Source organism: Octopus bimaculoides, chromosome 3 (genome assembly GCF_001194135.2).
Source record: "Octopus bimaculoides isolate UCB-OBI-ISO-001 chromosome 3, ASM119413v2, whole genome shotgun sequence".
Classification (NCBI taxonomy): Eukaryota; Metazoa; Mollusca; class Cephalopoda; order Octopoda; family Octopodidae; genus Octopus; species Octopus bimaculoides.
Window position 1 is genome coordinate 46,414,173 of NC_068983.1, and position 13,611 is coordinate 46,427,783.

A 13,611-nucleotide genomic window follows, 5' to 3' on the forward strand; every position below is an offset into this window, starting at 1 on the left:
ATATATATATATATATACGACGGGCTTCTTCCAGTTTCCGTCTACCAAATCCACTCACAAGGCTTTGGTTGGCCCGAGGCTATAGTAGAAGACACTTGCCCAAGATGCCACGCAGTGGGACTGAACCCGGGACCATGTGGTTGGTAAGCAAGCTACTTACCACACAGCCACTCCTCTAGAAATTTATTTGAAGATTTGGCTGCTGTTTCTAGCAAAAGTCGAATGCACTTTTTGTGGCTGCGAAATTTAATACGAATTTAAAAAGAAATATTTATTTCATAGCCTTTTTAATCCAACGTATTTTTCTGTGGGTGAGAGAGAGCTCACGCGTAGTTTGTGTAATATACGATGTGTTTCTGAGAGCGAGAGCAGAGATTGAAAGGTCGATCTTACTCTACAATCTGTTTTGTTACGAAGCCCCCAAAGCCCATCCCACAAGTGGGTGGAGTTATTATAAAACACTTTTAACAATGCGGACTGTTTGCGATATAAAGATAGGCATATATTTTGCGTTGAATATAAACAAGATTAACCTAAAATTAATTGACAGATAGATGTGCGAGTGAAATAAAAGAAAAGCGGAAAATTGTGGGAGCGAAGTATGCCTACACGAGTATGCCCACATCTAGATTTTTGTTCCATTCAGAAAAATGGATATTTTTTTAAAGAAATTTTCTACAAGTTCGCATCAGAGGGCGTAGATTCTGAGCGTAACGGAATTGGTTGTGAAAAGCTTTTTCCGAGAGTGGTGAAGGAGTTTCAGAAAATTGACGCGTGTTTAAAAATTGTATCAATGTATACTTTTCTTTTTTACGCGTTTTAGTAATTTGACTGCTGCCATGCTGGAGCACCGCTTTTAGTCGAACAAATCGACCCCAGCTTTGTGAGCGGATTTGGTTGATGGAAGCTTACAGAAGCCCGTCGTATGTATGTATGTATGTATTATATATATGTATGTATGTATATATGTGTAATAAATAGTAAATAATATATACCATATATATATATATATATATATATATATATATATCCTTACGAGGTCGATAAATTAAGTACCAGTTGCTTACTGGAGCCGATGTAATCGACTGGCCTCCTCCCCAAAAATTTCAGTCCTTCTCCCTAGAGAAGGGGGGGGGGAAACATTCTTGAAATTCTTCTGAATGATATTTTGATTGACTCGTCATTCATGGAGAAATTACTTTGGATATCTATTCCACTTGTATTTTTAGTATCTGATTGTTGGGTGTCGTTAACTAAATTCGTTTTATCACTGAGTATTTTGTTGATATCTGCCTGGATTTATTAATCCCTCTTACTATCATTCTCTTCATTTAAGAGTGCTTATGGCGGATTATCTTTGAAATGGAGAAAATATTTATGGACACATCTTAAAAGGACATACCTTTACCACTTAGAAAAGAATTTATGAAAACTCTCATTTATAAGATCAGCTCACGTATTCGTTACATGAGGTAGCGTGCATACTACTTTGACAAGAAGAATGATTGTGATTTAATTATAATCATAATAGTATTAAGCATATCTTTACGTCCAAACGGATTCCACCGTATAAACCCACTATTAACTGATTTCAAGAGTGAACTAAGAACATTAAATTCCACCGATACCATTTAAGATGAAAAACCCTCATCTAAGAAAATTGCAACAATTTTTAAAAGAATTTGGGATTAAACCAAGAATATTTGTCCCTGCAGATAAAACTGGAAATCGTTATCATTTGGAATCTGACTGAACTTTTTACTTCTCTTTGATTAAATTGTTTCAACATTAACTATGGGGTCCAGTGACTCTACTAAAGTAACTGATTTAATGTACATTTACATTCTATACACTATTCATATTGAATTCCGTGAATCATGGGATGGATTATATAGAAGTGACACTCTTTTCACTGTTACATTCTTCAAGTGTCTCGGTCTCTCTATCTTGATAGAAAATAATTATATTAAGGTTAACTTCCTTCATGTTACTCTGGATTTAAATACCGAACTATACCAACCATATCACAAACCGAATGAGTGTTTAAGATATATGATTAAAATTCCCAGAAATGACAGAATATTAATCATGATGAAACTTGATAGTGAGTGTAATAGAAAAGATAAATACATCAAGCAATCTTATTTAAGTAAGCTAAATAATAGTAACAATAATGATAGAAATAAAATTAGTAACAAACTAAATATTGAAGACAAACATATTATTAACAAGGATACAGTCAATTCTGTAAATACTAAATATATGGGTGGTACAAATAATAATAACAATTGTGGTGATAATTATAATCATAATCTCCATGATAATAACCATAACAACAATAATAATGATGATCATCATAATAGTAATAATGATAATGATGATCAGAATCATGAAAGTCATGATGATAATGATTATAATAACCATAAAAATAATCATAATTATAATAATCAGAATAATGATTATAATAATAATGATTATAATTATAATGATAATAATAATAATAATAATAATAATAACAATAATAATAATAACTATGATTATAATAATTATGATTTCAATAATAATTATATTGATAAATAATAATTATAATTTTAATGATTAATAATAATAATTATTATGGTTATAATAATAATAATTATTATGGTTATAATAATAATAATTATAATGATTTCAATAATAATTATAATAATAATAATTATAATTATAATGATTGCAATAATGATAATTATAATAATTTTAATAATAATAATCATAATCATAATCATAATTTCTTTTATTTGCCACTAGGGTGAAGGGGAATAATAACTAAGACATGATAATAATGAAATGATAGTAATTATAGTAATGAAATATAGTAATGAAAGTAGTAGCAATAGCAGCAGTAGTAATAATAGTAATGATCTTTTTTTCTATAGGCACAAGGCCTGAAATTTTGATGGGGAATTGTGAAATTAATCCTAATATTTTTTCCTGGACTACATTTTGATATTTTGACTGTGATAAAAAGCTTTTAAGATAACACCCTGTAAAAATATTAATTATAATACTAATAATACTCCTGTCTTAACACCTACTCCTGAGATGAGGATTAGTATTAATTCTTTGAACCATGAGTAACACATACAAGTAAATATATGCCTAAAGTTATCTGTCCTTCAGAAAATCAGTGTTTAAAAAATAAAACAGTGTATTAATGTAAGATCATAATAGGGGATCGTATGTATTACATAGGTTCGTCTGCCACAATTTGAAAATCTAGATTACATATTTCTCATTCATACATGTATAGAAGAAAATGTAATTCTATGAATCTTAGTTAATGCATCTGGGATTTAAGATATAGGAACATTAACTATGATTGAAAATGGTCCATTATTAGTTGATACAATACTGGTAATTTTAAGTGTGATCTTTGCCTTGAGGAAATGTATTATATGATTGCCTCTAGATAAACCCATTACCTCCCATAATTCTATTAACTGGAAATTTTTTATGAAACTTTGATTTCTAGCATAAAACAGCCTTAGAAACATGCTGGAATGATCAAAATAACATTTAAAATATGTTTCGTTAAACTTATGTTTCATTAAATTTACAGTGAAAAATTAGCAAACCTCATTTGAATATCAGAGAAATATACCTAGTAGATATAGCAAAAAGGTTAGGTATGTGTAAATATTGACAGATAATTACGAAATTTGTAATTTTTAAGTGATCTCATATGAGATTACTGGTAGGTAATGGGTTAATATAATTGAATTGTAAGGCTAATTTTACATTGAAATGTTCTCACAAATATGAAATAATTAGATATTTCAATACTAACCCATTAATTATAATCACTTTTCATATAATCTAATATGCATGATTTTTTTCTAAAATTTTCTAGCATATTTAATAAATAGATAAACTAATTGTAATGTCATTGAATTCTTATGTTTGATTTTTATTTTAATCCACTGACGTCATCAAAAGTTAAATACTAAACTGGCTTTTCTTAGAATATTAGATTTCTTCTTTATGTTCTTTTTGTGTGTGTTCATCTATTAGAGATATTTTCTTAGTTCACTTGGAATTTAACCAATTTTGGATTACCTTCATAAAGTTGTATCATCATATATTTTGGGATATATCAATTAGACTTGTATTCTATATCTTTTTTCTGTACCTAAATGTGCTGGGACTAGAAACGATTGTCAGTATTGTATGGTGTAATCACCAATTTCAGATGCGATTTTCTCCATTCATATTCTTATTTTATATTCCAAATTTCTTGAAATTCTTCTAAATGATATTTTGGATTTATTTGTTATACATGTAGAATTACATTTGATGTTTATTCCTCTTGTATTTTTGGTGTCTGATTGTTGGATATAGGTAATCAAGTTCATTTATCACTGAGTGTTTTGTAGATATCTGCCTGAATATATTAATCTCTTTTACTTCTTTTATATGTATGTATGTGTGTGTACACGATGCACATATACACATAAACAATATATACACACACACACACACATATTTATATATATACACATATACATATGTACATATAAAAATTTAATAAATGGAGTAATACGCATATGTTAAATGAATTCTTTTATTTCCAACATATATATACATACACAAATATATATATACATACACGTATATGCATACATACACACATATATACATAAATATATACATATCATCATCATCATCAATTTTAAATTTCATTAGATAGGGCTGTGCTTGAGGAGACCTATTGAGTCAAGTACATGAACATCAAAATAAAAATCAAATGGAAATTGTAGTTGTGATACCCGTGCCAGTGGCACGTAAAAAGCACCATCCAAACATGGCCGATACCAGCGCTGCCTTGACTGGCTTCTGTGCTACTGGCACGTAAAAAGCACCAACCAATCATGGCCATTGCCAGCCTCCTCTAGACCTTGTGCCAGTGGCACGTAAAAAGCACTCACTACACTCTCAGAGTGGTTGGTGTTAGGAAGGGCATCCAGCTGTAGAAACTCTGCCAAATCATATTGGAGCCTGGTGCAGCCTCCTGGCTTCCCAGACCCCAGTCGAACTGTCCAACCCATGCTAGCATGGAAAACGGACGTTAAACAATGGTGATGATGATGATGATGATGATTTACATTTATCAATGGTCACAGTCAGCACAGGCATGGCTGTGTGGTTAAGAAGCTCACTTTGCAACCTCACTGTTTTGGGTTCAATCCTACTGTGCGGAAAATTGGGTGTCTTTTACTGTATCCTTAGACTCCCGCATTTTGTAGACAAACTGTGTGGAAAGCCTGCCAATATGTGTGTGTATGTGCATGTGTATGTTTGTCTACCCCGCCACTCAAGAAACCAATAAAGTTAATACCAAGCTTAGAAAGAAAACGAAGTACAAAAGTTGATTTCTTCAGCTGAAGCCCAGCTGCAGTCCATGAAGATGTTGAGTGTCGGTGGGAGTGAGAAAAACCTGCAGCAAAGACATGAGCAGAAGATTCCAGAGAGATGTTCTACATGAGAGCAGTATGCCATTATGTGCTTCACTTGAACTTTCTAGAGTGTTAGTAACTGTTAGGGGCTAAAGTATTTCCTGCTCCTGAAGAGAAGGGCCAATCTTTAGGATGTGTTTCTAGATACATTACTGAAGGATGAGCTTTTGCCACAAGAGATCCTCAGCAATTGTCAAGCCTAACTAACATTTGGAACAACTGTGAAAGCTACATAGTCGAGTGGTGTTTATGGTAGTGAGGCCTAATTAACATTAAAATTTGAAGCAGTTGTGAGGACTCTACTTAGCCGAGTGTTACTCATGTAATATGGGTGTAGTACAATGATGTATTTATTTTATTTTTTATTTTGTATTTTGAAAGAGATATGATTGGCATGGCCCCACTAGAAGATGCCTTTGATGTAGGTTTGGCATGTTCGTCTAGATTTTGTGTGAATTCGAGCGAGATCATTGCCAGTGCTGCTGGACTGGCTCCTGTGCAGGTGGCATGTAAAATACACCATTTTGAGCATGGCCATTGCCAGTACTGCCTGACTGGCCTTCATGCCGGTGGCACGTAAAAGCACCCACTACACTCTCGAAGTGGTTGGCGTTAGTAAGGGCATCCAGCTGTAGAAACTCTGCCAGATCAGATTGGAGCCTGGTGCAGCCATCTGTATCAGATACATTGCATAGCAGTGTGATGTGCATATATGGGGTCCACAGATAAGATACCTCTCAGGGAGTCCACAAACAAAATAAGGCTGGGAACCCCTGGTATAGACTGATGATGGGCTTTTGTGCCTGAATGATTTTCCTTTATGCACTACAAGAAGCTTTGCATCTTCACTATTTTGCTTTATTTTACTTATGTGTGTATGTGTGTCTGTATATATATGTGTGTATATATATGTATATGTTTTTCTCTTTCTAGGAGTTAAATTGTCTACCTTAAGAGTTGATCGACTTCCTATCATTACAATCATCATGGCACATACTTTGATCAGCCCAACTATGATGTTTGTACACCATCCAATTCGCCCATTCTTCTCTCAGTCACACTTCGGAGGTAACCATTCTTCCTGTTTGCCACCAACCATGAGCAACAACAGTTCAACCACAGGCGTTCCTAGCTGTGCCCTAAATGACATTCTCCATTGCCAGCAACTTGTGTCAGGTTTTTTACCATGGCCACCATCGTACATTCCAAGTCCATCTCCTCGAAGGCAAAGAGAAGATTATTTTAATTATCCAAGTGAGTTAAATTAATTACATTTTCCTATATTTTTCTTCTCTTTTAGTTATTGTTTGTGTGTATTTGTTGTTGGTTACTTTCCAGATGAGTCATGATTTACTTCAGGAAATTTGTTTCAAAAGTTGACCTAACCAATCTTGATCTTTTTTTTTTTTTTTTTTTTTTTTTTTTTTTTGTCTTCCTGTCATAATGTCTACATTATCTTGTATGTCCATTGCTGAATCAAATTCAGAATCAAGTTGTTAATTTGATGGATCCTCTTCTTTCAATTAGGCTGGAGTCTCTGGCTCACCTTCAACATGTATCTTTGTTGTGTCTTTTCTATAAGCATTTCCAGGGTCATGATTCGATGAACTTTCTGATCAAGTATCCTATGTCAAAACCTTTAAATGTGTCAAACGTTTCCCTTCCCAGGCACATCATTTCACTGTTAAAGCAAGTCCTTGTCCTTTTATTCTAATAGCTTCTCTCAATTTGTATTCCTCTGGTCCACAATATTCCATTCTTTAAGCTTTCTGGCAATCAACATCATTTGAATTTGTAGGACCCCACCTAAACCCACACATACAACCCCTCATTTCCTTCTTTGTAGTATCTTATGCTACAGTGGGACTCGAGTTTTGTTTGGGACAAAATCATTAAAAAAAAACAAATGATAATACAATTTGGCTGGTATTTCTAGCAAGTAATGGGAGATAAAAGGAGAAAAAGACCCTATAGATAGATAGGTAGATAGACAGAGAGAGAGACAGAGACAGGCAGACAGAAAGAGAGATAAGCAGACAGAGAGAGAGAGAGACATGCAGACAGGAAGAGGGAGAAAGTCAGACAGAGAGAGAGACAGTCAGACAGAGAGAGAGAGAGAGACGGACAGACAGAGGAGTAACAAATGGTTTTACAGAACAAATTAATTAAAATGTTAATAAAATAAACAAATATAAATTGCAACAATAGGGTTTTTTGTGTATGTACTATACTATAAATAAAATCCTGAAGGCATATGGTTTAGTGATTAGGGTTTTGACTCCCAATCATAAGATGAGGTCAATTCATGGCAATGCATTTTGTCCTTGAACAAGACCCTTCATTTCACATTACCCCAGTCCTCTCAGCTGGCAAATATGAGTTGTACCTGTAATTCAAAAGATCAGCCTTATCACACTCCATCTCCCTGAGAACTATTGTTGAGGATATGTGTCTGTGGAGTGTTCAGCCACTTGAACATTAATATAACAAGCAGGCTATTCCATTGATATTAGATCAACCGGAGCCCTCGTTGTCATAAATATAAAAATCAATGTAAAATCAACAAGGGTACTCAGAAGAGGGCAAACCTCCGCCAAAGCAACATCACTGTCTTCTGAACAATTAGCCAGAGATGATTTTTAAAATGAGAATATCTGAAATAAACTCAACTGCTCTCACAAACAAGAATACTAAAAATGAACCTGACCGCTCTCAAAAATTATGTAAAAAAAAACCGGAAAAATAATCCAGAATCCTTGTCCGGTACCGGATCGATCCCAGTTCATGCCAATTGTGAGGCCAAACATCCCTGAAAGTTTCATCCGAATCCATCCAGCAGTTTTTCAGATATCTTGTCCATAGACAAACATGACTTATATATATATATATATATATATACATACATGCATCTATATATACATGTAGATATAGGTATGTACATATATGTATGTATATATGCATATGCTCACATATCATTTGTATTATTATATATATACACACACAATGGGCATCTTTCAGTTTCTGTTTACCATATCCACTTACAAGGCCTGAGGCTTATAGTAAATGACACTTGCCCAAAGTGGCTTTGTCGCTGGACTGAACCTGGAGCAATGTAGCTGGGAAGCAAACTTCTTACCATACAGCCAGCCATGCCTGCACCATAACTGAAGAAAAAATAAAATAAAAACATAAAATAGTGGCAAAACAATTATCAGCATCACGTATGAGATTGTATTACAGCCTATTTAAACACACAGTGGACATACATACCCCTGTTTTGTTTTGTTTTTCTTGTACATTTTCTGGTGGTAGAAAAAAAAAACAAAGGAACAAAACATATTTGTAAAGTGAAATAATCCTTAGATCCCTAATAAGGGCCAAAAAAAATCTAGGAAAATCTTCTTTCATTGTTAGAAAAGAATAGAAGGTTGGCATAAAAAATTCCATCATGAGATTTCTTTTTATGGCAAAGATCCAGCATGGCCACAGCTATTTAGCTTGGATCAGTGAAAGAGTTTGGAATAAGGAGACAGAATATCCGCTGGTTGCTCAAAATATTGTAAAAATTAATAACAAAGCAAGTTTCTTTGTAACATTTAAAATAGGTCACTCAGTAAAAGACATAAAAACTATAGAATTACAGGGAATTTAGTGATGTTCTTCCAATTTACAAGGAGACTAATGGTGATGCTTGTGTCCAAGGAGACAAGTGATGCTGGTTTGCATTCTCAAAAGAAAGGGCTCTGCATGAAACATTTGAGGAAGTATCCAGAAGCCCTGTCATTTTTTTTCTTAATGACAAAGTGCATGAAATTATCTTTTTCACCAGATTTAAAACCATTCTATCTAGAAGTTGTTTTAAACATTGAAGTAGCTACTTAGCTGAAGAGGAGAGCTTGTGTGTGAGAGAGAGAGAGAGATGGGTACGAAAAGATGGGAAGTTAACAGTAGAGAGTTTAATTGCCACTATTGGTTGTTTGATAAGGAGAAAGTTTATTGATTTTGCTGCTAAGAGGGAGTAAGAGATAGAAAGAGGAGAGAGACAGGGAAAAGAAAATGGAAGTAGTCTAAAAAGAGTTTGAGAAAGGGAGGGTGGATTTAGTTTACTACAAGGAGAGAAAGTGTGGACACTAGCATAGCTAGAGTGTGTGCTGCCTGGGGAAGCCCTTCTGTTTGCCACCCCCGGCCCCCATAAAAATGCATATTGCCTATAGCAGACCCAAAAGTGGTGCTCTTTAAAAGTGCCCCCCACCCACGGCTACACTAGTGAGTGTGGAGAGCCGAGAGAAAGTGAAAGTGCACAAAATAGGTCCTTTATAATTCACTTGAATAAGGAAAGTTGGATCTTTAACATGGTAATAAAGTAGATCAAGTTGTTTTTCTTTTTTTTTTCTGTTTTTTGTTTTTCTTATTAGCTCTCCTGAGAAGAGAAAACATACAAGACAAGGGAAATAAATGGTAGTTGCTGATGTAGATGCTTTTGTTGTTATTGGTTAGGGTTAAGACCCCTTTCGACCCCTTTCAGTCATAATTGACCATGGGATTGCACCTAGAAAGTTCCCCTTCTTAGGCACAAGCCCAGGTAAGGTTGTTTGCCCACTTATTTAGTTCAAACGTAAAATCTGTGCTTTTGTATGGCTCTGAAACCCGGAGAGCCACCTGCAGCAACTACAAGAAGATCCAGACCTTCATCAACAAATGTCTCTGGCAGATCCTCCATCTGAAGTGGTTCGACAGAGTGCCAAACACCGACCTGTGAGAAAGGGCCAACCAAGAGCTCATACATGTTCAGATTAGACGAAGGAAATGGAGATGGATCGGGGGGACACACTGCGGAAAGAACCCTCAAATGTGACATGACAAGCACATGACTAGAACCCACGGGAAAAGGAAGCAAGGATGCCCAAAGCAGACATGGAAGCAGAGAATTTTGGACGAGCTCAGGACCACCGGCCTGATGTAGGAAGCAGCCAAGAAACACGCCAATGACCAAAAAAAGTGGAAAATAACTGTTGAGGGCCTATGCTCCACAAGGAGCAAAAAGGATTAAGAAGAAGAAGAAGAAGTAGTTGCCTATGCATATCAGCCTCCCCTTGCCGCGCCACCGATGTTATCCAAGGGAAAGGCAAAGGCCAATACAACTTGGCACCTGTGACGTTGCAACTCATTTCTACATCTGAGTGAACTGGAGCAACGTGAGATAAAGTGTTTTGCTCAACAACATAACACACAGCCCAGCCCAGGAATCAAACTAACTACCTCATGATTGTGAGCCCGGCACTTTAACCGCTGAGCCATGCACTTTGTTATTGGTAATGATGGTTTATTTAGCACTATGGGTGAGAAGACCAAAGTCAATGATTCTCAACTGATATCCATATAAGATTTTGTTATCAATATTTATGTGCCATAAATTGGTCAGAGTCCCATATACACAAAATATTATAATTTTTTTTTATACAAGGCATGGCTGTGTGGAGGCACAGGAGTGGCTGCATGGTAAGAAGCTTGCTTCCCAACCTCATAGTTCTAGGTTCAGTCCCACTGCATGGCACCTTGGGCGAGTGTCTTCTATTATAGCCTCAAGCAGACCAAAACCTTATGAGTGGATTTGGTAGATGGAAACTGAAAGAAGCCTGCTGTATGTATATATGTGTGTGTGTATATATACATATATATATATGGGAGAATTTACGAAAAAAACAACAGACGAAGACAGGTGGTGTAAACAACAAATGGATGTATTAGTTTAACGCTCGGGAATAGAGAAAGTCTTTGACGTTTTGAGCTACGCTCTTCAATTGAAAGGAACACAGAAAGAAACAAGGAAACAAGGAGAGAAAAAATACAAATGTAGTGGTCATATATATATATATATATATATATATATATATATATATATATATATATATATATATATATATATATATATATAAAATGTATGTGTGTGTGTGTGGGTGTCTGTGTTTATCCCCCCACCATCACTTGACAACCGATGCTGGTGTGTTAATGTCCCCAAAACTTAGCAGTTCTGCAAAAGAGACCAATAGAATAAGTACCAGGCTTACAAAGTTTAAGTCCTGAGGTCAATGTCTTCGACTAAAGGTGGTGCTCTAGCATGGCCACAGTCAAATGATTGAACCAAGTAAAAGAATAAAAGAATATTTAATTATAAGAATACGATGGGATTTTTTGTACATATAGTGAATGGCTATGGAGGTCCAATAAAGTAAAAATAGGATTAAAAGGGGTTTATGGTAAAATGGTTGAGAACCACTGCTCCAAATGATCCAAAGACATTCTAGATATGATATGACATTCTAGATATGATACAGTGGTATCAGATGCTACACTGTCTTATGTCTACATAAGGTTTTTCTTTTTTCTTTCTGTTCGCTAACACAATTATTTAACCTTTTAACATTCAGGTTACTCTATTAAATAAAGTAATGCTTATTTATTCACAGTTTGGAATTAATTATGCATTGTCTCATACCTTTGAGATTTCAATGGTATGTTTGTTTATTTTCTTAGAATGACATTGTAGGGTAGGTGTGAGAGGCTGGATCTGATCAGTTTAAACATAAAACTGGTTGGATATTTTGGCCGGATACAGCCTACTTAGATTAAAGTGTTTAGCTGAAATTTCTATTCAGGAAATAAGTTATTTACTATGAGTAGCAAACAAACAAATATTGTTTTCTTTTCTTTTCCTCATATTTTTTCTTATTTCTTCTTTCATTTCTTTCCTTCTGCAAACAAAGGTGTGGTAAGTATTTATGTATTAAAACAATTTAGATTATTTCCTGCTTTCATGTCAGTATACTTCTGTGATACGTTCACATATATAGGACTTTATTCACTGTCACATGGAATTATTATGGAGGCACAATGGCCCAGTGGTTAGGGCAGTAGACTTGCGGTCATAGGATCGCGGTTTCGGTTCCCAGACTGGGCATTGCGAGTGTTTATTGAAAGAAAACACCTAAAAGCTCCACGAGGCCCTAGCAGGGAGTGGTGGTGAACCCTGCTGTACTCTTTCACACATATTTGTCTCTTTCTTCCTGTATTTCAAAGGGCCCAGCCTTGTCACACTCTGTGTCATACTGAATCTCCCAGAGAATTACGTTAAGGGTACATGTGTCTGTGGAGTGCTCAGCCTCTTGCATGTTAATTTCACAAGCAGGCTGTTCCGTTGATCGAATCAATTGGAACCTTCATTGTCATAACCGACGAAGTGCCACATGGAGTTATTACACCATCCTAGATAGCTTAGATTTATTATTATATCTTCTACATTTTGACAAGTCTATTATTATGACTGGATTAAAGATGACAAGCTAGGAAAATTGTTAGAACATCAGATAAAACTACATACTAGCATCTCTTGATTCTTCACATTTTGAGTTCATACTTCACCAAGGCCAACTCTGCCTTTTATCTCTTCAGGGCACCCACAACAGGGATGGTTTTTAATTGCCACATCCTAGATATCTCAATCTGAAGGTCCTTGTAATTTGACAGTTTTTCAAATTCCTTTGCTGAGATGTTTCTATCAGTAGGCACTGTCATATCCATTAACAGACATGTTTTTGTCTTATATCTTAGTGTGTCCTCATTATCACCATCATCAGAATTAGGGAGGTTAAGCTTTCATCTGTATTTATATGCCTCCTTTGAGGTTGATTGCAGTTTCTTACTCTGTTCAAGTTGTCTTACCAGCTGTTTCATCCAGTCGGTGTTACTTTGGATGTACTTATTATCATTATTATTATTATGTTGTTTTTTCTTTTCTTCTTTCTTCAAATTTTCTTCCATTTCTCGCCGAGTGTTTTCCGTACACCTAGGGCAGAGAAGCTCATTGTATGCATTCCCAGTTTACACATGCAAATTCACAGGTAAAATATGTATAAAAAAAAATTAAAAAAAACAAACAAAAATTCATGAATGGATGTTGTTTTCACAGCGATAATGCTCTTCTCAGTACATGAGTCATTCCAGTTAACACGATTTTTTGCACTTTTATTATTATTATTATTATTTTATGTTTGACTTTTGTTTTGCATTTGTACAAGTTGGATCCAAGTCTCACCCAGAGACCTCAAGAGACAACAAGTTA

General features: G+C 35.0%; 1 protein-coding gene across 1 annotated transcript in view; it reads left to right on the plus strand.

The window, feature by feature from the left end:
* LOC106878499 (zinc finger protein with KRAB and SCAN domains 1) overlaps positions 1–13,611 on the plus strand; it is a 30,728-nt gene that overhangs the window by 10,686 nt on the left and 6,431 nt on the right. The window contains exon 2 of the mRNA XM_014927725.2: positions 6,426–6,746. Within this exon, the coding sequence (XP_014783211.1) occupies positions 6,479–6,746 (268 nt within the window). The 5' untranslated portion in view covers positions 6,426–6,478. The remainder of the gene's footprint in view (positions 1–6,425; positions 6,747–13,611) is intronic.